This window comes from Rissa tridactyla, chromosome 3 (assembly GCF_028500815.1).
Source record: "Rissa tridactyla isolate bRisTri1 chromosome 3, bRisTri1.patW.cur.20221130, whole genome shotgun sequence".
In the NCBI taxonomy this organism is placed as follows: domain Eukaryota; kingdom Metazoa; phylum Chordata; class Aves; order Charadriiformes; family Laridae; genus Rissa; species Rissa tridactyla.
Genome location: NC_071468.1, coordinates 43,691,768 through 43,715,490, shown reverse-complemented (window position 1 = coordinate 43,715,490; position 23,723 = coordinate 43,691,768). Strand labels below are relative to the sequence as shown.

Sequence of the window (23,723 nt, the reverse complement as noted above, 5' to 3'; positions counted from 1 at the left end):
GAATAATTAGAACTATTAATAAGTGTTCTGTCGGAAATTTCTGTAATAAAGGCAAGGCAAATAGAAGGTGTTATCTCCCATTCACTCAGAGGAACAGATACAGACAGAAATTTAGATAAAAAGACTCTACCAATGCTAGTTCCTAAATTAAGAGCAGTGGGATCTGACCTTTGTTCAAAATATTCATCAGTACTTCATGTGTGCACAGCTTACTGAACACTTGCATTCCTCCAATTCAGACGCACAGAAAATAAAATTTTAATGGCATGCCTCACTTCATACAAACTCTCCTTACTACCCAACAGCAAATTGAAGTAACTGAGGCAGGAGTTCTGTTTGTAGTACCGTTACAAAGCTGTTCCATAGTCAAAGTAGGTTCATCATCTTGTGTTCTTGAAGAAGAAAATAATCTTAGGGCAAAAAAAAGGATATCCAACACATGGTGCACAGCCTTTTTAAAACCAATGGGGTGCTTCTGTCTGGCCCATTACCTTTCTGTTGGAGGAAATATAAGTTGACACAGTAAATATCATGGAAACAACCAGAAGCCTTCTCCCATGATCTCTCCGAGCAAAGAAGGAGCAGCTGAACAGTGGCTGCTGTCACCTAGCAGGCTGTTAGGGTAGAAGGCAGCTCCTGTGTCTGTGATTCTGGTTGAGGGCTTGCTGGGATCTACCACCTCTATGTAGTTGAAGATTGTAACATGATGCACATGCACGAGTTGCAAGGCTGACCAAAAGTGGTATTTCCTAACACTAGATTGGTAGATTTTATAAATGTTATAAGGTAATATTAATGTTTTTGGTTTTGATTTCCATGGGTTTTATAATTGTAAGTGAAATACACCCTTGATACGACTCTCTCTAATTCTGTAACTTGCAGCATAGTGACAAGTGAGTCAGTCAGACTGTGGGTCAAAAGCAGGACTCAACTTTCAGATATATTAGACTGTTTTTGTTCCAGCTAAAAGTAATTTGTAACAGTGGTACACTATTGTCCTTTGTATTGCAATTCTATGTGAACAACTATTTCAGAGGTAGATGGGAGTTTTTGCCAGAGGATTTATGATATTTGATGACTGAGAAATTTTATGACTTGGCAACATGAATTATACTGTAGGTTCTTGAGTGGACTGCCCAGATCCTCTCCCTCTTTTTTTTTTTTTTTTTTTTTTTTTAATCTTCCCTCCCTCCCCTCCATGTCTTAGATTTTTCAAACTGGTGTAGGTCTTTCTCATGTTTGTTTGCATGTTACAGCTCCATTCTTCACTTATCTTTGCCAATGTCTGTCTTCCTTCAGAACTCTATGGTCTGTTATAGGAAATGAAGAAAATGTTTCTTGCCGTTTTCACTATATTTCAACAAAACAAAACAACCCCATATAGCCTTGGCTATCTTCATGCTTGCAAGCAACCAGATTATTTAGTCTCAATTTTGCTGAAGGTAGCTCAACCATTGGCAGGCAGAAAGGGTAGCAAATTTATCTTTAACAGTTAAAATTTGGAAAAAATGCATGAAACTAAACTGAGCTTTCACAGTGAAAATGCTACTAAATCTTAGCATGAGCTTCTCATCACAGCAGTATTACTGTTACGTTTTCCCTCTCTCTGCTTCTTTAGAAGTAAGTAAGTAAGAGAAGAGGTAAGAAGAGTAAAGACTAAAGAATCTTTACTCTTTACTCAATGCTTGAAAATGTGACATTATATAATGTGGTTTTGGAGAATATCTGCTTGTCCAACCCTGAGATAAAAAGATCATCCGGAAGGAACATTAGTAAAAAATTTTACATCTTAATCTATCTTTCAGCTCATATATGCCCACTAAGTAAAGTGAATCTGCTTCAGACTTTTTTTTTTTAAGCTGATGATATTATATATCATATCTATTAATGATAGTTATTTGATTTATTAAGAATCAATTAAAGTTATGTCAGGAATTATAAACACTTAAAAGTATCTAGACTAGGTCCAGCGTGTTAATGTCTCAATGAAATAAACTTACAACCTTTTAGAGTGTAGATGATGGAGTATTAAAAATCTGTGGTTGGGTTATTCATAGATGTAGGAGAGTGTTGAAGTTTTTGTAGTTTTTGTAACAGTTTAGTTTGTTTTATCTCTTGATACGTTAAGCACAGGTCAGACTGGAGGAAGTAGTGGCTCCATTGCTGAGTCGGTTCTCTAAGTCTGGAATTTCGAGTTGACAAGGGTAGAAAATTCCCTCAGAATGAGTCTACTTGTCCTGTACCAAGTATTGTTTCCATGGGCTTGTAGTGAAGAGGACAGTGCGCAAGCTTTTGTTGACTTCCCAGTCTCAGTGCCCCGCCCCTTATGTTACTTCTCTAACTGCATTATCTTCTGGCAGCTAATGCTTGAGAAGCCTGGCTTTGATCTGGCTATAATGAATTTGTACATTGCTCTGTTCTGAATAATGCTGGAGCTGTACAGTAATTGCATGGATGACAAATGGATATTGCTTGCTCAGTCTTGCTTCAGCAAACAGTACTTTGTTTCTGAGTCTGCACGTATAAATAAAAGTAAATGGTGATGCCAGAATGAATGGCTTTTGTCACGTCATTGACATTGTGATATATTTCACTGTGATGAAAACGGAGTTATTTACATTGAGACTGGATACTATTGCATATAAAAATCATAGAATCATGCAATGGTTTGGGTCATAAGGGACCTTTAAAGATAATCTAGTCCAACCACCCTCATCTTGAAAAACTCCTTCCTTATATTCAATCGAAATCTACCCTCTTTGAATTTAAAATGTTTCCCATAGATCTACAAAGGCATTAGTCCTTCCTCTATTACAAATACATACAATCACTCTAAATTTGTATTTGATCCTTTTGTATCACCAAAGAACGTGCAGGAGTATATGTAATAATGTGAATTTATTGTTTGACCGACCACATCCTGTTTTTTATTTCTTTAAAACGGGATGCTAGTCTATTTCAGAGTAATGGGCAATAAAAGAAGCAACTGTTGGATATTATTTTTTGTTTTCAGTGTTAAGTGGCTGTGTGCCTCATTTAATGCACAGCTTTAACCACTGAATACTTAACCTTTCACAAACTTCTGTTGAGCTGCATTTATGAAACCATCTGTGTCTTATTACTGTTAATGAAGTTACACTTATTGATGTCACGTTAAGCAATGAAGTATTCCTGCCTTCATTTTATGTTCGTACCTGAAGCACAGTGAGATTATGTGGTTTGCCTATAATCAATAAAAATGTCACTTATAGAAACAGGTGTTCCTTAGTTCTAATTTTGTGTCTTTTGTGTCTTTTAACAAGATGTGCCTCCTCTTATGATTCAGAAGAATTTTCAAAGAACTATGGTCATGATTAATTACTTACACATAACTGTGTAAGATTTCAGGGTATAGATCTTTTTTTTTTTTTTTATCCTATTATACAGCAAGAGAAGGGTTTTCCTGTTTGTTTTGCTTCTTACGGATTGGGTTTTGGTTTTGTGTTTGTTTGTTGGGGGTTTTGGTGGTTTTTTTTGGCTATGAAGCAACTGGATTGTGATCTCTTTCCTCGTGCTACAGAACTGTCAGCGCAGTGACTTGTTTGCAACACTTCCAAGATTGCTTTTCCCCTTTGCAGATAGTTTTGTATCCTATTTATGTCAGAAGCCTGTAAATTTAACCTTTTATATAGGAAACAGCACAAAAACACAGTTGCAATATAATATAGCAAATTTCTGCAGCAATAAAATATAGATTTTAAGAAGCTATTGCCTCTGAGCAGAATCAACAGTCTCTGCTGCTGAAAATAACCATAGAAATTTCAGGTTGAAATAATTTGTTGGCAGACTTGGAAAACAATCTTAAGAAAAGCAGTTTACACTGTTCACTCCACACACCAAATAGAAATGTTAGTGCCTCACTCTTTTTTCGGAGTAGAACAGATGCTTCTCTGAGAGCTCGTGCATACGCACATACATGCGAATGCACGTATTCCAGGACAGGGCAGGCTCGTGGGTGCCGACAATGTCCAGTGAGATTTCTAGTCGGTTGTATCCATCAAGTCAGTGCACACATTCAGTCCACTTTGATCTTCACCTTAAAGCATGAAGGTGAAACAATTTCAAACCAGTTACTTTGTCCCTACAGCCCTGTCAAAACTATGACAAATGGTTCCTGGACATCTATCTTGTTTTAATTCCTATTATTCTTGAACAAAGGTATTGTATTAGTAGAGAATAATTTACATTCATCACCTACGTTGTTGACTTCACATTCTGCTTTTCCAATGTTTCCTGTCATTACAAGAATACTGTTTTACAGAAATTTGTTTCTGCAATAGCAGCTGAATTCTGTGGTGTCAAAACTGGCTGCTTCATGTAGAGCATTTTGCAGGGATTATTGAGATGATTGTAAAGCCAAAATATTTCAAATGCCTGAAAGGTCAATTTGATACCGAGAGTAATTTTTATGCTTAAACCTAACGATCACTCACATTATTTAAATTTAAACCAAGAACATCAATAATTAAAGATTAGGAATCTATCTTACTGGATCCTTCCTAGAAAGACAAGACAGGCGTTCTTTTAATTTAAATGGACTTATAATTGTGATTTCTTTTTAAATTTTTTTTCTGTCTTTTTTCCAACAGCGGCTCTGATTCGAGGGAATCGTAAAAACTGTGCTCAATTTTCTGGATCTCTTGATTGGTTAATCAGCAGATTAGAAAGACTGGAAGCCTCTTCCGGTATGATTTTAGTATTTTAACTTCTGTATTTGACCAGTGTTTCATTCTTTAAAATTGACGATATACTTGTTCAGTCTAAGTATCATGAAGTTCTTCCTATGAGAGAGTAAATTATATTAATAAGTGATATTTATGTTTGTAACACTTTTACATTTTGATTTTGGTTGTAGTTCTACCTTAAGTTCTGGTAGTCTTTCATAATACATACATATTCCCTTTTTAATCACCTCTCTCACTCCTTAGGTCTGAACACATTCAGCGTGCCCGAAATGCATTTATGATTTGAGAATCTGAGAATTCTATCTCACTTTTGACATAAATTCTTTAAGCTAGCTAATTTATTTTCTTTGCCGCTGCCTAGTGTCTTATCTTCCTCCGGAACCACTGTTAACCCCTTTAGTGTCCATGAGATGCACTTAGTCTCTGTGTTGCTCAAAGGGAAAGTAAATGAAATTATGCTGAGCTGTACTGTACTTCTCACTGAAATGGTGATCCTGCCTTCTGTTTCCTTAGAAGCAAGCAGTTCTCTGTAAACCTACTATGCCAACCAAATACATTGTATTTTTTAAAAAAATGTTGTGACTGCATTTGATCAAAAAACCACTTCAGACTATACTAGAAAAATATGCTTTTCAAGCAGAATAAGAAATAAGTAGTGTGAACGCGGCACATGAGGTGAATGTAAATAATAGCTTAAGAATTTCTCTTGGTGATATGTGTTTCCTTATCACACATGGATATTGACAGCTTGCTACTGTGTACCTCTTTACTGGCTTAAATCTAGTTGTTAACACGATTGTAGTCTATAAGAGTCTATAACACCTTAGAGGTGGTTACCTGTATTAACACGTTTGGCATGTGCTTATTTAAAAAAATAAGGTCTTCAATACTTATTAGAATAATTATTTTGTGGAGTTTTTTTAACAATACTACTCTATTTTCTTCAAAAGTATGTGTTTGTACATGCGACTTTAGTTTGATTTTTGTAAACAGATGGTAGACAAATTTCATTGCATTAAAGAAGCTCTGCTAAGTGTATCTCAAAGTTACTGAAGAAATGCTAGGGATACGTTTCGCAATGAATAGTGTTGATTTCATGGCTGATATTTGAGTCTCTCGCCCCATTTCACTGATATAAATACAAACTTTTTCTTTTTTTCTTAAGTGAAGATATAGTTGCTGTTCTTTTCAAAATGAAAATAGGCCAAAATGATGTTATCTAGGCATCTGAATAATTAACAGTAACCAAATTCGGACCCAGCAGCTAAGAAATGAGATTCAAATAGAGTGATTAGTTCTGGACTCTTAAGACTGATTTTTGACTCCTTTCAAGCATGTTTTTCTTGCTGATGATTACCTAAGGATCAGAAAGCAAAGTAATACTGTTGGTAAGAAATGTCACTGCAGCCTGTTCCCCCACCCCTTTGTTTTCCAAGATCAGTAAAAGTATTTATTGGAATAAATAAGCTATGCATAGTGTAAGGCCAGTGTTCTACATTTTATTCTTACCAATTTAATACTTCTTGGAGTTCTACAGGTTACAACAAAGATCTGATGTGGTGAGATCATTTAATGTCTAATTTGCCAATTAAGTAAATTATAGGACATCAGAATAAAGAAATTATGAAATAGGTGAAATAGGAAAAATGCTTACAGCTCCTTACAGAAAGCTATATTTCTCACATGCACTAGACAGAAGAGTTAAACAAGCAGCAGGAGCTCAAAGTCTAAATTAAGCTCTTATACCTGATAAGGAATTTGCCTTGCAAATTATTGCTCCCTGTAACTAAAAGTGAAGAGGGAAATATAGAAATATAAATAATACAAACTGGAGAAATTGTACATGTAATGTTGAATGTATGTTGTACATGTACATAGAATGTTAGCATATGGAATAATAACATAGTAAAAGCAATTTTGGTTTGAGACATTTCAACTTTTTATATAGATCTTTAATATAATCTTATATAGATCTTTAATATAATCTAGAAGCATATATTTTTCTGTAATGATGCAAATCTTACATTGCAGTTCTAGGAAAAACCGCTAAATGTTCAGAAGAAATGTATTTGGAATATACATTCTAGTACAGAAGTCAAGAAAATTCTATATTTTAAGTCAATAATGAGTAAAAAATAGTCCTGCAGGGAGAAGGACAGTAAGCAACTAAGAAGCTAAAGATAATTTTGTAATGCTTATGCTACCACAGGCAATCTGTTTCAATGGTTTATTTCATTTTTTTTAATGACTGTTAATATATTTCTAATTTATATTTCTTCTTTGTAATTTGGCTATAAGAACATTGCAATATAAATATTTGTGATGTTCAGAATTGTAGTCCAACAAATTTAATAGAAACTCTTGTATTACATGTCATAGTACTTTTACTGTAATGCCAGATTGAGACTTGTTTTAACCTGTCTCTCTTTTATTGCCTGGTTCTGGCTACTGTAATTGGTATCCCTTGTCTGATATTCTTTGATCTTCTGTTTCTGGTTCATGTTTATCTTTTCACAGTAAGTGGAGGTATCAATGTGGATTTCAAGAGTTAATTATTAATTGCACGTGGACGATATTTTGAGTCCACGGCAGGAAGAGCAACAGATTCGAACAGTATTCATTGTGTAGTTATTGCTGTGTTTTAAATTTTTATTTTCTGTTTTTTCATCTCTGTAGTTCTGTGCTTTGCTTTGTCATCGCTATTAATACATATCACATCTCCTCTCTCCCCTCTCTGTTCTCTGCTGTCACACAGCTGGAGACATTTCAGAGCTGCAGACTAAGAAATGTTTTCCAGTTGCAGTTGATTGTTTTGAGTTATATATAAAATTTGTTACTGTTTTGTTGGAAGATGACCTCTTTAGGCCTCTTTCAAGCCCTATTTTCTGTAATTATGCTATACTAAGTTCAAAGAGCAGGAAGTTTTCTAATCAGACCAATGGGCAGGGTAGTTACAACAGCAGTGAGAATAATGTAATATACCTTTCTTGTTATGTATCTACAGTTTATTCCCATTGTCTTGTTATTTTAATGTTGTGTGTTGCTTCATGAGCTGGAAGGAACGTAATCATCTTCCTTTCCATAGTAATTTTTTGTTGATTACAGAGTTGTCCTCAGGAATTAAAATTTCCTTCCCCACACTGTTCTTCCCACACCTGAATCATACTTCTGCCACAGACAGATGTGTCCTTGGATTCATTGGCATCTTAATGGAGCAACGCCTGGAAGTGAAAATGCCCCCTGTTATAAAAGTTCTTTGGTTTATGTTAGACTGGTAGACGTTTGAAAAGAAATGTCACAGGTATAACACAGTTGTTCTCATCAGCCTTTTACTGTGGCATTAATGCATGAGAAATATCGTGCTGTCGCTGAGTTTCCCAAGTAAAAATTGGGTTTGTCTCAGCCGCAGATGCACCGTTTGGCATATATTATCAGATTTCTTACATAAGTAAGTCTCCAAAGGATCAGCAGCGGCCATGAGAACAGGCGCATCCTATAGTAAACAAGGTAAATAAGGCGTGTGTTCACCTCGTCTTTGTCATGAAACATTCACGTGCATTTTGCGTATTTGCCATAGGTCTGTTCCTGAGATGAACTGACCAACAGTACAGAAAAACATCATCAAATGTCAGTAGTAGGAGTTTTCTCCCTGTCCTGGTTTTGGCTGGAATGGAGTTGATTTTCTTGCTGGTGGCTGGTGTGGTACTGTGTTTTGGATTTGGGATGGGAGTGATGTTGGTGACACTCTAGTGTTTTGTTTGGGGACTTTTCAGCTTCTTATACCGGCCTGCGAGCAGGAAATGCGGGGGGCACCCAAGAAGCTGGGAGGGGACACAGCTGGAACAACTGAACCCAGTTGACCAAAAGGATATTACATACCATATGATGTCACGCTCAGCATATAAAGCTGGAGGAGGAAGGGGGGATGTTCAGAGTTATGGCATTTTGTCTTCCCAAGTAACCATTAGGCATGATGAAGCTCTGCTTTCCTGGAGATGGCCTGCTGATGGGAAGTGGGGAATGTATTCCTTGTTTTGTTTGCTTGCTTCTGTGGCTTCTGCTTTACTTATTAAACTCTTCATCTCAGCCCGTGAGTTTTCTCACTTTTAGTCTTCTGATTCTCTCCGCCATCCCACTGAGGTGGGGGAGAGAGTGAGCAAGCGGCTGCATGGTCCTCGTTGCCAGCTGGGGTTAAACCACAACACTCCCTCTCAGAGCCAAGGGTGAACTGCCATGGCATTCACTAGCTGATTGGCAAGGTTTGCAGTTGCAAGGAGCTGTTATACATAGATGCTTGTCCTTTTGTAAGTTTTTTGCTTTGTCAACTCTTGGGGCAAGCAGAGTTTAGAAGTTAGTTATTCTCTTTGGGTGGAGGCTGGTCTAGAGGCTTTGAGGCATTTGCCTGTGTAAGCCCCTCTAGTTAGCAATGTTTCATAGTACTTTTGCAGCATTTTGTTTCATGTTTTGCTGCAGAACTATGGCTTTAGGGTGGGGGACCTGTTTTAGTATGCTGTTTCTTCTTAATCCTGGCCTGCACCTAATCTGTTTCAGCTGTGGTATGTTTATGCTCTGAATCCTTGAGCTGCTCAAGACATGAAGGCATACAAGGCTAAATCTGTGTCACTAATTTGGTTCACAGCTGGGGTTACAGACAGTTAGCAGCTTATAGTACTGGTGTCTAGTTAGAGATTTTCTGATCATCCTCTCACTGTAGCTAGTATATTAGCTGTTGGGATCCTAACCAAATAGATGTCATAGCTGAACGTTCATGTTGGTTTACGTTATTGTTAGGGAAACATGCTCTGCACATGCCATGATCATCTTGCTTTCATGAACATTTGAGTAACAGAGAATTTAAACAGAGAATTAACAGAAGAATCACAGACCAGATCTTTCCTCCACTACAGTGCACCTTTTGTGTGAGGGCACTCATCTAAGGAGAACGTACTCACAATTATGCAGTTGCATGGGATTTGACTGCAACCTTCTTAATTTCAATGTATTTCCCCATTTGTTCACGGTGGACCTAATTTCACATCTGAAGCTCTTAGTGCTAGGGTTCTCAGAAAGAATTCAAAACTTTGAGCTCAACTTTTGGAGATCCAGTTTGAGATTTGTTACAACAATTCTAAAAATGCTGTGTTACATGGTTTCTATGTATGTATTTTACAAAATTAACCTCAAAGTAAAAATAAGGTTTGAAAATTAGAACCTAAATGTTTATGTTTATGATATTACAGTAAGGTATGAGATGAATTCTGTAAACTGCAAAGTAATCTGACATTGTAGTCATACTGCATAATGGACCTTGTGACACGCTGCAAAAATTCTGAAGATACTAATATTTGCAATGCTCTTTTGTCCTGAGTTTTCTTCTAGGAACTAGGCCACTTGAACTCCTTCCCCATATGTTCTGGTAACGTAACTTCCATGTTGCCTCCAAAACTGATTTTCTAATTAGGACTTTTTCTGGTTTTGAGGGAGTCAGTTATACAAGATGCTAATTATGCTGTGTTTTAGTTATCTCAAGAAGCACAGTAGGTTTAGCTTTTATTTTATTTAGCTGTGATTTTATGTGGGATACTTACTTGCCAGATTTTAAGATTTATATGGCTCGATTGGGGTGTTTTAATTTACAGTGGTAGACCTACAATAGGGAGAAAACCTGGATTATGCTACACCATTTAAATAAGAATAACTGGCTTCATATATTCGTCTAAAATGATTAATTAATTTTGTAAGGTAGAGTGTTTCTGAAGAAGAAACACTTATGCTCTGTCAATCACACCAAAATTAAGTTCACCTTCAACACTGAAGTTGTTAGCTACATCTTCTGCAGGTGTTTTCTGCAATGTGTTGCGATAAAGATTTGATGCTGTAAACTATTATGAATAAAATTTCTATTTTCACTTTTTTATCCTTGAACTAAAAATGTTATGAAAACAGAATAGAGGCATTAAATATATAAATAGCAATTGTGAGTTGATTATACAAGTTAGATTAGAAATTGATTCAGTTCCTGATCTTCACTGAAGCAAAAGAAAGAAAATGAAGATTTGTCCAAGCATAAATGTGTCTGAGAGTAGACCATGTTAGAAGCAAGATATTACAGGAGCTGAGTGAATAATGCAGTGCAAATGCTTCAGCGGTCTCTTCAATGTATAAATTAAGATTAGATTAGTCTTTCACTCTGAAATATATTCTAGATGGGATTAACTAGTCTTCCTAAAATTTTGAAGGCATTAAAACATAGGTAATAAAAATAGAGCAGGGCAAGTTAATAATCTGTTATCCTCCAAGTGAAGATTTCTTGAACCAGATAATATCTGGTTTTGAGGTGGTTTTGGGTTTGTTTGTTGGTTTTTTTTTTTTTGTTTTTTTTTTTTTTGTGGAAGGGCATGCATTTTATTCTAGTATTCTACAGTATGACATTAAGAGGAGTCAACATGTTGTCCTTAAAATATATGCTTCCTTTCCTCTGTTAGTCATTAAGAAAGAATTTTCACTCATCTTTGTGATAAACTCTGAATATCATACTGTTGTGATATTTGTATTAAATTTGAACACTTCCTACTTTACTGCCGTGAGCATCTCCAATGAAATTGGAATAGGTCCAGTTGTCTTTAATGTAGACAATCTAAATGTGGATTAGTCCAAACAGACATTGTGCCTTCATAAGAGATTTTTCTGAAAAGAGGGAATTTGCCCTTAGAACAAAATGTGTTTGATAATTAGCATTCAGATACTGCAGTACTTGAAGAAGTTGCTGTGGCAGCTGGGTCTAATTGATAACATTTCATTTATTATTGAATGTTTACGTCTTCAAAGTATTTTTACTTCTGTTCTTGAAAAGGTTAAGGCTAGAAAATGAACCCTGTGTACTACTTTAAGACAACCTATTTACCAGCCTACCTACACAAATTTGAAAATTCCAATGTTACGATTACCTTACTTACATTGTGTGGTATTATTTCATATTGGATTACTGTTTATATTGTTAAAAGCATGTTTCAGTGCTACAATGAGAGATGACAAACTTTAAATTACCAAGTTTTAATGTAGTGATTTTCCTGCATTGCCAGATCACTGTGGCACACAATAAAGCTGTTGATCTTGTTACAGACTACCCCTTTAGCCTGAGGATTCTTTTGTAACCCTTTTCTTACCTCCCTAGGTACTTGTACCATGTTCAAGTGTCCCCTGGCTGTTTAGTTGGCAGGCTGGGTGAAGTGTGCTCCTGCTGTGTTGCTGCAGGGCATCTACTCCTTTAGGGTTTTATCCTTTTTATCAATATTATTATTGTCAATATTGGAAGTGTACATGTATTGCAGCCCAGATCATACCACCTCCAAATTCAGGTTTAATGCGTTCTCATATTTCTAGTTGAGACTCTCTGCTTATAGAGGCTTCAGGGCTACAGAATTAGTTTGGGAGTTCATGTGTAGCTCATTATATTGTGGTTGTGACTTTTTTTGGAGACACTGCACAGAACAGGAAAATTGTCTACAATATCTGTACAGGATCACCTGCATTTTCTGTCTTCATATATACGAGACTGTCTTCAAACAGACACACTTTGTTTGAAACTTGTTTACCAGATAAATCAAATTGTCACTGTATCTGTTGTCTCCCACCTTGGCTACATTTCGGTCTTGAGTAATCTGTAGGCTTTATTAGTGATGACAGTGTATCTTCCTCCAGATCCCTAGATAAAAACATTATATAGTGTTGGGATAAAAGGTGATTGTGCTGTAGATTGTCTGACATTAAAATGAGAGATCTGAATGAAGTCAGATGACGGCAGCCTTCACTGAAGTCACTGGGAATTCCAATCCTCATTTTAATTCAGAGTTTCTTGTGAAATAAAAAATGAAGCTACTTTTCAAAGAGCAAGTACTCTTCTGGCAGAGTAACTTGGTCTTAACAAGGATGGGAATCTGAAATCTAAGTTTAAAGAAATAAATTTAAAGATCTTTGTTGACATATGACTGTTCGTAACATTCTTTATATGCTTTTATCCCTGTTAAGAATTAGGCACAGCGCAATTTCTGTTCTTTAGAAGATAATTTTTTGTTGGTTTTTCTTCACGAGGAGGTCTACAGTTTCTTTTGTTGTGTTGGTCTTTTTATTTTTGTTGTTAATAGAGCTGTACCTTCATCCAAATGCAAGTAAGGGTAATACAAGTTGGTCTGAAATTAACAGGAAAAAAAATATAATTTATGAGCTGAAGGTAATTTAGTATTTGGTGCATAAAGTGGAACAAGTCCTAAGTCTATGAATGCATATCTTTGCATGGGTAGGTTATTTCTGTAATAAGTTGTTAAAGGTGTCTAGTATTCCTTTCCTCAATAAGATCCTTGGGAAATTCTCCTAGTGAGATTTTCTGCTGATCCGATAAAAGACAATAGATTAGACTTGGAACTCCTGGCCATTTATACTACCCATAAATAATGGGTTTTATACCAGTCTGTAATTTTTTTTCCTAGTTATTACTAATGTCATTGCTTATGCAGTGAATAATGAAATGCATGCATTTGATACTTAGCAGAAACAGATATATTTGTTCCAACAATTTTTTTATACTCACTAGTTTAAATTCTCTTCAGAGTTTCTGGTTTTCAGCTTCTCTTTTAATCTTTGCTTGCTTGTCTCTAAAATGCTTGCTCAATTAACTTTTAATTTTTAATTTCTGGGTGGTTTTGAGAGGATTTACGATCAGTTTGTTACAACATTCCAAACTATATTCTATTATTAGTCCGGAATGATTTAAAAAAAAAAACGAACCACAACAACCCAAAAGGGATTTGTGTGTGGAAAAATTTCCTCTGATAGATCAAAATACATATTCTTTTTCCTTAAATTTGCATTTCTATTTTTTTTTTTATCATTTACAAATTGAAAAACTTGCTTTTATTGTTTACAAATTCAGAAAACCTTAGAGGCATACTGAGGACAGTTCTGTGGATGAACCACAGTCTTTAAATTCTTAAACATTAGCTGTCATTTTTTTTTATGAAACACATTTTTTCAGTGGTTTATTCAAAAACAGTGGAAATGTAACAGAAAAGCACTTACTCCCCTCCGTAAGCTTTAGATCCGATCTGAAATGTTAAGGTGAGACGGAGAAACCTGATCAGCATAAAGACTACTTCAAATCTAATATTTCTGTGTCATCACACTGTGCCTCCTTGGCACTGAGATAAAAATGTGTGTTCAGTTAGTAGCTGTTTGGGACGTTTTTTTTCCTTGGCTGACTCTAGTCTTACTCAACTGTAGCAGCTGATGATCCCTTCCTCGCTAGGATCAAAGAAAGTCCAGAGTACTCTTACTGGGACAATGTTTTTGTCTGATGAATTTTTTTTCCCCACAGCAAGGGAAGTTTACATTGCTACTTTTTTCTTTCAGTAAAAGAGAGTGTGGCAAAGAGCAGAAGACTCATTCTATGGATCTTGCATTGTAAGGGTTAAGCTGAGTGGAGCTGTGGCTTTGAATACAGGGATGAACACAGAATTATGGGAGATGTACAGTGCAAATAGGAATTGCGTATCTCTAGGTTTAAGGTTGTTTCTCAGCTTTCCCTCAGTGCTCTGATTTTTGTCATTGTGGCAACAACAGTAGCAATTGATAGTGATGAACTACATGCATAGTATTTGTCTTTGCCAAATGTGGAAGATCCCAAAACAAGTGGTGACTTGATACAGTACACATGGGAGCCTGTTTTACTGCCCCATTGCAGGGAACAGTTTTAAGTTTTATGCCAATGACTTCTGCTTTATTTGGATTGGAATCGCGTTTAATTGAGGGGGCACTGGAGATTTAGTGGTTCTTACTTCCTTGCATGGCTTAATTTCATGCTAGTTTCTATTTGTTTGCTCTTTTAAGAGCAAATGTGGCTCCCAGTATAGCTGTTACGTACACAAAGAAAATTATACACAGTGGGTTGGTAGACTGGGAATTTACCAGTGCTCTCTAATTCAGAGGTATATGATTCTATTAGTGGTTCGTATGGTTTTTCTAAGGAAGAAACAGAAAACTGTAAATATGGAGAGCATATACAATGATGTTTGAAACTATTCCATGTTGCCGAGTACTATATTAGGAAGTATTATGTGCAGTTACGATTTTATGTGCGCTTTGAATAAATAATTTTTCTTTTTTTCCCCAGGAATTCTAGAGGTTTTACACTGTGTGTTGGTGGAAAGTCCAGAAGCTCTAAACATTATTAAGGAAGGACATATTAAATCAATCATCTGTCTTTTGGACAAACATGGAAGAAACCATAAGGTAGGCAAAGAGATGAGTATATTTAGGTGAACATTTGTGAAAAAAGCAAGCATGTTTTTCTGTGCAGAATTTACATTTCAAGTACTTTAATACTGTATTCATAATTAGGAATGAAACTTTTCCTAAGAGGCGTGTGAGCAGTTTGAAAAAGCAAAAGAGGCCATTACCTTCTTTTTGATGAAAACATTGATGCACACTAAATCTCAAGGGGAGCAGGAAGGATATATCTTAATATTGTTAGGAGAATTTCAGAATTTTTGTAAAACAAAACTGCTATGTTGGATGAATTACGTACCCTTACATGTCTTCCAGTAACAAGGTATATAGCATTATAGTGCCTGAAGGAACACACGGTGATTTAAAATTCTTTAGTATGAAAAAAATATTTAAGATGAAAAGAATCTATTTTTTTTCAGGTTTTGGATGTTTTGTGTTCTCTCTGTGTTTGTCATGGAGTAGCTGTGCGGTCTAATCAACATCTAATCTGTGATAATCTCCTGCCAGGAAGAGATCTGCTCTTACAGACACGCCTCGTCAACCATGTGAGCAGGTAAAAAGAAAAAAGTCTATATCTATGAACAAAGCAGAATCAAACTTGTGGTTAAAAGCAATAGTCACTACAGAAAATCTGTTTTACTTCCAAAACTTTGGTTAAGATATTTTATTCTTACTAAGATTTTAAATACTCTTTGCAATATTGATTAGAATCAAAACATGGGTCAGAGAGAGCTGCTGCAAGCTAAATCTGCTTTAAGATGTTGTAAGTCTGTGAAACTGTAGAGTGTCTTCTAAAGAGTCCTGTCTAGATCTAGCTGTGCTTTCAAAGTATTTTCAGCCAGTCTGAGGGAAAGCCCTCACCCTTCCTTCCACTGACAGAGTTGTAGAAGCTGCCTTCCAGCAGGCATTAATAGCAAGATGAAGGTAGTAACATCTTAAATTTGCAAAGTAATATCTACAAAGTAAATGTTTATCCAGAGTTTAAATTTTTGCTGAGGCAGAAGAATCTGGCTTTAAGTGATGATTCATATCTTCCTCTGTCTCAAACTTATGTCTATTTTAGAAAGTCTCTATTGTTAAGTGAGAAAGAAAGTCAAAACATAGAAATAGTACTTCACAGTTCATACAATGTATTAGATGCTGAAAAACATAAAAAAAGAAAACCTCTATTATAAGGAGGCCTTTTTTAGCAAAAATACATTCAAGTCTAAAGGTAAAATGAATTTGACAATTTTATAGCTCATACATTCACTCATTTTTCATAACCACGTGTGACTTGTCTTCCCCCAACACATCTAATAACACATCAGCATATATAACACATGGAAAGATGGTGTAGTGGGAATCATTCCGTGTCAGCAATAAATTTAAACAACTGATAAGTTAAAATCACTAATGAAAACTTCTGTTAAATATGCATGAGAAGAAATTTTGAGTGTATGGGTACTGATTGAGCTCCTGAGCTGATTTTGGGTCTTGTACAGGGAAGGTAGAGTTATCTTTCCTAAATATAGCTGTAGAAAAAGATATTTTTGCTTTGCCTTAAAATGTTGTGAATGAGATTACTCGTATTCTTGCAGTTATAAGGAAAAAAAGATTATTTTTTCAGAAGTAAGAAAGACCAATGAAATATTGAAAACACCTAGTGAGATAAGACCTTGCACTAAAAATAATTGGCAAAGGAACTTTCTAATATATTGCTGTTTAACATACTTTTCCGGGGACTAAGAAATTCTATTCACAAACCTCTATTTAAAAAGAGTAAGTTGGATGATTAGGTTAATTACATTGTGGAGTCTGGACAAAGGCATAACAATGCTGATACTGTGTTCAGGCAGAAAGGGTTCAATTGGTGATCTTACCAATAACTTACAAATTATTTGACTTTTCTGGAAGATAGCTTTTGTCAAAAAGGTTTTGTTTGTATTTTTAAGGAGATTAAATGTTTGACTTGTAGCAAAGTGAAGAGTATCTATACTTAAACTTTTGGCAAAAGACACCCCATATACTTCTAGAAGGAAAGTGTGTTAGTGGTAAAGCAAGTTATTTAATAAGCAATCAGATCAGTAAAGTCTGCTTTTACACTGACTTGTGTTTAACAGCCCATATCAACCATTCTTCCTCCCTGTGCATTCCCTACACCAGAGGACGTACTGTGTGCTGGGACTGGCTTAGAGCTTACATCTATGTTAATTATGCAGTTTGTATGTAGAAAGAAAATATTTATAGACGTTATAACCCAATCCGATGGAGGGATGCAAAAGCTAGATACATTCAGCCTAAAAGTGTAAAAGATTTCTCACAATATAGGTAACCAACCATAGAGGAAATATACCCAGCATTGATTTTGGGTACTTCAGTACTCTACGGCTTTAATTCAAGATTGGATGACTTTCTCAATCCAAGACTCCAAGTAATGATTGTCTGGAGACAGATTTTTTGGGATGAGAGTCTAGATTCAGTATTATCACAAAAATCATATTAGAAAAGCATAATTTTCTTTCCTTTTTCCCCCTCATGACCTTTAGATGTATGACTACATATCGCTATTTAAGTAGATACTGAATAAGCACAGTAATGGTTTTGCCTTTCAAGTATGCTTGTGAAGTACTTTGAAATCATCAGCAGGATGGAGCATCAAATTGGTATAAAGGATTGGTACAACCACTGCAAATTACTAAGTTATACACAACTTAGTAGTTTTGTAGTAGCTCTTTTAGGTACAAGAGAATTTTGAAATAGATCGATACTTTACTTTTGTACCTTTGTAAATTTTATTCTCTTGAATGGCTAATCAGTGTTACAGAATGGAGTTTGCTATGTAAATTAAACCTGCACTGTGTGCATTCTACACTTCTATTGGTAACTGGTGAATAGCTGTCATTTTTTTTGTAGGATTTAACATCTATTAAATGTTCAAAATGTCCAAAAGCATACAATATTATTATTGCTATCTGAGTGAGGATACTGTTTCAGTTACTGAAAGAAACACTTTTTTACTTTAAATGTATAGAGCATTTTTCACCAGAATAAATACAATTACTTCTATTGTTTTAATCACACAAAACAAGCATGAAATTTGAGTTTAATGAAAAGTCTGCGGTAGTTCATCTTGTTCTTGAGATAAGTTCTTAATTAGTACTTTTATTCTTTCTGTTTAAGCATGCGACCCAACATCTTCCTGGGGATTAGTGAAGGCTCTGCCCAGTACAGAAAATGGTACTATGAACTTATGGTGGACCATCTAGAGCCTTTTGTGACTGCAGAATCAACTCATCTACGAGTGGGCTGGGCTTCAACAGAGGGCTACTCACCATATCCAGGGGGAGGAGCGGAATGGGGAGGAAATGGTGTTGGTGATGACTTGTATTCCTATGGCTTTGATGGTCTGCATCTGTGGTCAGGTATTCTCCTTTTTTAATTTTTTTAAATACTAAACGTTGCTTGCAATTCCAGTGAATATGTTTTCAGTAGCAGCAAAGTGAATCAGGTGTTTCTGTTGACACTAGGAATACAAAGAAACAGCACCCTATATCAGAACATGTTTTAAGTTGACGTTGCATATTGAAAAAAATTTTTTTATACAAAGTAGTGCAGATAGGATAATAGTTTATGTTTCAGCCTGGGAATTATTTTTGAAGTTTTTTATCATAGTAACTATAAAGATTTTATTTAAAAATTCAAAAATGCAAAAAATGAAATCTGACAAGCAGTTGTCTGGATTTGTAATTCCTGTGTCAATAGTGTAAGAACAGCCTGAGAGATTTAATTCACAGGACTCTTTTCTTGTCTGTTTTTTTTAACAGATTCTTAATATGGATGGTTTAGTTTAGAAGTTTAGAAGGACTTCAGAGGTGAAAAAATTTTGACATACATTTCAAAACCAGATATTTTTCTGTAGTGATGTTTTATTTACATACATTAAGACTAACTGTTTATTGCGAGACTTGCAGAATCATATTCCTAGCTTGCATATGGTGTGTTTGGTCAGGTATTCATCTTTAAAATGTTATTGGCCCAGCTTGCTTCTATTTGTTAATAGCAATTTCTCTGTGCAATTCTAGTGTTAAAGAAAGCTGAACTGATTATTTACCGTTGATTCTGCAAATATCTTATTCTCTCTTCAAACTGGGTTAGTTCAGCAAAATCAGAATAATAAAAAAGAAAGCTTGTTCTCTTTTTCTTAATCTTTTTCACATACTTTAACTTTTGTGAAAAAAATCCCAGATATTTAGAATGGGTAGTCCAACGTATGGACAGTCCTAAAGTTCTTGAAAAAAGTTTCTACTGTGGTTTCACCTTGAGGAAAAATTTTTTCCTTTGGTTTTGAGAGATTATTGGGCAGTGATGAACTGTAGAACTGACTGGAAACTGGGTTATTGGACTAGCAGTTCTTGTCACTATGAAGATATGAGCAAGTTTTCTTCAGCTCCTAAGCAGACAAGAGAGACATTTGAGTGAGTCAGCTGTATGTATCATTCAAGTTCTTTGAAGTTTTGAGGCACTGTGGCTTGATACTTGGAAAAGAATGCAGTTTTACATTTCAAAAGACTTTTCCAATCAAAATAGCAATGGATTGTATGATTAAGTAATAACATAGTGACTAGAGTGGCATCTATGGAGAGTAGCTGCCTCTTTGCCTCTCCTGTGAGGCAAAGTGAGAATTACTTTGGAACAATGATGCATAATTAATGGTGTTACTAAAGCTGTGTCATAACTGAATTTGTCAGATTAAGTATTATTACAGAATAACCAGAAAATAATGAGCCAACTGAAATAACTTTTGTAGTTAGGGTTCCTTTTAGGGAGGAAACAAAACATTACTGAAAATCAAAATGGTTTTCCTAACCATTGGAAACTTTTTAATCAGAAACGTGACAAAAGAATAAATGAACAATTGTTTGTGGTTCTCAAGTCAATAATCCAGCCCAGTCAAAAAAGTTAGACCACCTTTACGTATGCAATTTTTGTATATTAATCTCTGTTGTGGATGTGGCTGGTAGATTTGAAAAGATTTCTCTCTTCATTGACGTTCTCGGGTGTTGCATACCTGTCAAACTTGCAAGAACTTTATGTAGTTAAATGTTGAAAATCATGGCCTTTCTTTTCTTCCACAATCCCAGGCTGCATTTTGGTAAGTCTCTGCAATGACATTTTAAAAATAACCTTCTGAGCATGAAACATCTACTGCATTAATGAATACCAACAATAATTTCTACCTCTGGGTTTCTGTTCTGGATCAAGCCTTTACCAGAATCACATTTAATTTACATTTCTTTCTTCAGTACTGCAATTACTTCTCTAATATGGAGAAGTGGAACTCATAGATTTTTAAAGCATAAGGCCGCAAAACACACTTCGATCACTTGGTCTGACTACTGTATTACATGTACAGTACATATTTCTGTTAACAGGCAGCCCTGCATTGATCCCAATAACCTATATTTGGCTGATTTTTAACATCTAAAAAGACATCTAGTCTCAAGTAGTGTGTCCTAAGGAGATGAAGTATCCAGTCTTCATTGATAGCTCTTTCAAAGTTTAGTTATCCCTGACATTAAAGACTTGTCCCTTTCTGTGATTTATTTGAAACTAACTCTCAGCTGTTGTGATGTTTTTCTCTGCTATTCTCTGCTGTGCTCTGTGAGTTTGGGGATGTAGAGCTGGTAGAAGGTAGTTTCCTTGGATGCCATTCCTATGTTGTGACTGCTACTCTCTTTCTCAGCAGCGTTTTCTGTAGATTTTTTGATTTGCGCAGGGCCCTTAGGATTGCTCCATTTCATTCTGTCTTTGCTGATGGAACTGACTATTCTTACAGCAACCGAGCTAAAGCCATCCTGTCTTGAAAGGCTGTAGGGAAGCAGCAAAAGCATCTGAAAACTTCTTTTTCCCTAACTATACTCTTGACTGCCCTATCAAAAGGGGCAGTTTACATAAGAGCATCTGTCCTACAGTCTGCAGTATCAGGAAGTCATTTTCCCTACGTAGAGTATCAGAAGTATTAGGTTTTTTTATTTTTCCTTGAGGGGACTGTGTGTGTATGATAATTTATCTGGAGAAGAATTAATGAGATTTTCCATTTATTATTTTTTCTGCTGTTAAAAACTATATGCCATCTTCATCATCATCTTGCAAATATAGTGCTTTTAGTTAAGTCCTTCATGTTACAGAAGTGGACAGCAGAGTTAAAAAGTTAGTGCTCTGTTCTTAATATACATTATGGCTTGTCTCTTGCAGGCATTACATATGTTATTTTTGGAAAACATGTCTAGAGATGCTTTCATACAACTTTCATGCTTTTACATAAATTTTCTGTTGTAGATGGCAGTAAATTTCAGAAATGCTCATTTCTTATTTCTGTATTAGTTTACTTCTCTTGGGAAGCAGGTGTGCTTGTGTAAATGTAATTTGATGCCAGAGAGAATGATCCTTTAGAATTCATACAAAACTTACTAAAGAAAAATACATTTATTACTGAATATAGGTAACTCAAAATTGCTGCTGTCTTTGTATATGCCAGAAAAATGCTATTTTGCAGTTTAATTATGAAACTAAGTAGTATCATCTTATACAAGTTTGTGAGGGTACCATGATGTGGCCTTTAATAACAGGAAGTACCTGAATTTTCCTAAATAAAGTACGATACTTGTCCTTATCTTGAATAATGAAGCATTCTTTGGTAAAGTATACTAGGTTTTATATTAGATACTAATAGCTGTTATTCAGTTTGAACTTCTACTACTGTAAGGAATAAAATTTAGTTTTCTTGATTTTGACTCTTTATATGGGTATCAGTAATTATTTTCACTTACATTAAATGTAATTTGATTGTATTGCTTATGATTAAAATAGCTTTGTAAACACAATTGTATGCTTCCATTCACTAAATTGCAAGATTAAAATCACGTCTTGTATTTTATAGGTTAGGTATTTGTGTATTAATGTGTTTGTGCTCTATTGCTATGTTTTCTTTCTTTTTCTAGGCTGCTGTGAAAACCTATATGATTTTCAGGAGTTGTGCTAAATGTGTCTCCTTTACTTCCATAGGTTGTGTAGCACGAACAGTAAATTCTCCCAACCAACATCTTTTAAGAACTGATGATGTTATTAGCTGCTGTTTGGACCTGAGTGCCCCCAGCATCTCTTTCCGGATAAATGGTCAGCCAGTTCAAGGAATGTTTGAGAATTTCAACATCGATGGCCTCTTCTTCCCAGTTGTCAGCTTCTCTGCAGGAATAAAGTTAGCATACTGTATAGTTTTGTTTTGTTTTGTTTTTCTGTATATGTTAAGATGCTGAATATTTCCCTGGCTGTCTTTGCTCTCCTTTCCCTTTCTTGACATCTGCTTCTTTGGCATAGTTCCATTTCTTGGATACTGAGAGCTACAAAGGAGTCCTGAAGAGAGAGTGCATCTGTTGTTTTTCAGCACACCAGTATATCCAGGTGGTTTGCAGATAGACCTTAGAAACAACTTCTTTATCATTTCTTAGCTGACACATTGCTACGTATTTGCTCCAGGACAGCATTTTACCTATATGGGAAGAAAACCATCAGTCTTTGATATTAAAAATATATTTGCCCTAACTCACTTGTTATGAGGTAGCAACTATTATTGAAGATGCGTTATCTGCACTTACCTTAAGTGATGGTGGTGGTACGCTTTCTTTTCAGCAGCACGAGTTAATATGAATTCAGTCAATCTGTAGTCTGTTTTTCTATAAAATTTCAAGTCACAAGTTCCAGTCTTCTACTTCCATTTATTAAATACTTCGAGACTATAATATTAAGAAAGAATGTGTGATGTTCTAGTGGGGGGACCAACTTTAGCAGGACTGGCAAAGGTAAAGGGTGAAAGCTGATTTCTTTTGGAGATAGGTGAATGCTCTGTGAAGGATTGTTCAAAGACTGAGGTGAATTCTACAGCAGCTAAGAGCTATCACACTGTGGGCATACCAACCTCTCATTCCAGATGCAAAATGCACTTCTTTAGACTTTGCCTTGGATAATACAGTAGATAGAATGTGGTAAAACTATAGACACGCATGCTATGAAGTGCAAAACTATAAACTTCCATGCTTTATCTCAGTCATGAGAGAAATTTTGGACAGATATTATTCTTGTGTTGAGTGTGTTTTTTGGAGAGTGACAAAAGTCTTAGTGAATAGAAAAGAGACAAATTGATTCTGTTGTACGGCTAGGTTTTTTGGGTATTTTTGATTCCTTCAGGATGCCAGTGTTCTGGGAAGATTTTTCAGTATTATGTCACTGCCACTTCACAATCACCTCATTCACTGAGTTTTTCTGTAAAAAAAACCCACCGTGACAAATTCATCATTTTGTAATGAATAAGAGAATGCTTTCCTCTAGGATTCTACTAACATGACAAATACGTGTTTTAGGGAAGAAAATATGGGAGTTTCTTATATTGTGTCCTGAGGATTTAGTGTTTTGTAAGCGAAAAGAAAGAGCCATATTCCATGGAGTTTTCAGGCTCATTTCTCAAATGAGAGATAATGGAGAACTCCTCAATGGAAAGAGTTCAGATGTGGGTGACTGATTACTCTGGGTTATAATGTCTGCCTTCTGAGACTCGAAACACTGCTGCTTACTTCACAGGTGTGCTAAGCAAACTGATTATTCTCTCTCTGTCTTCTGTTCTGGTCTTACGATTTAGAATACCTTTATGGAAGTGGAAATTAACTAAAAGAAAGAATTGTT

At 35.5% G+C, this 23,723-nt stretch overlaps 1 protein-coding gene across 4 annotated transcripts in view; it reads left to right on the top strand.

Moving 5' to 3' along the window:
• RYR2 (ryanodine receptor 2) overlaps positions 1–23,723 on the top strand; it is a 427,534-nt gene that overhangs the window by 214,633 nt on the left and 189,178 nt on the right. For all 4 annotated transcript variants that reach the window (XM_054193733.1, XM_054193732.1, XM_054193731.1 and 1 more), the window contains exons 17-21: positions 4,629–4,724; positions 14,890–15,008; positions 15,425–15,558; positions 18,168–18,409; positions 22,053–22,245. In XM_054193733.1, the coding sequence (XP_054049708.1) occupies positions 4,629–4,724; positions 14,890–15,008; positions 15,425–15,558; positions 18,168–18,409; positions 22,053–22,245 (784 nt within the window). The remainder of the gene's footprint in view (positions 1–4,628; positions 4,725–14,889; positions 15,009–15,424; positions 15,559–18,167; positions 18,410–22,052; positions 22,246–23,723) is intronic.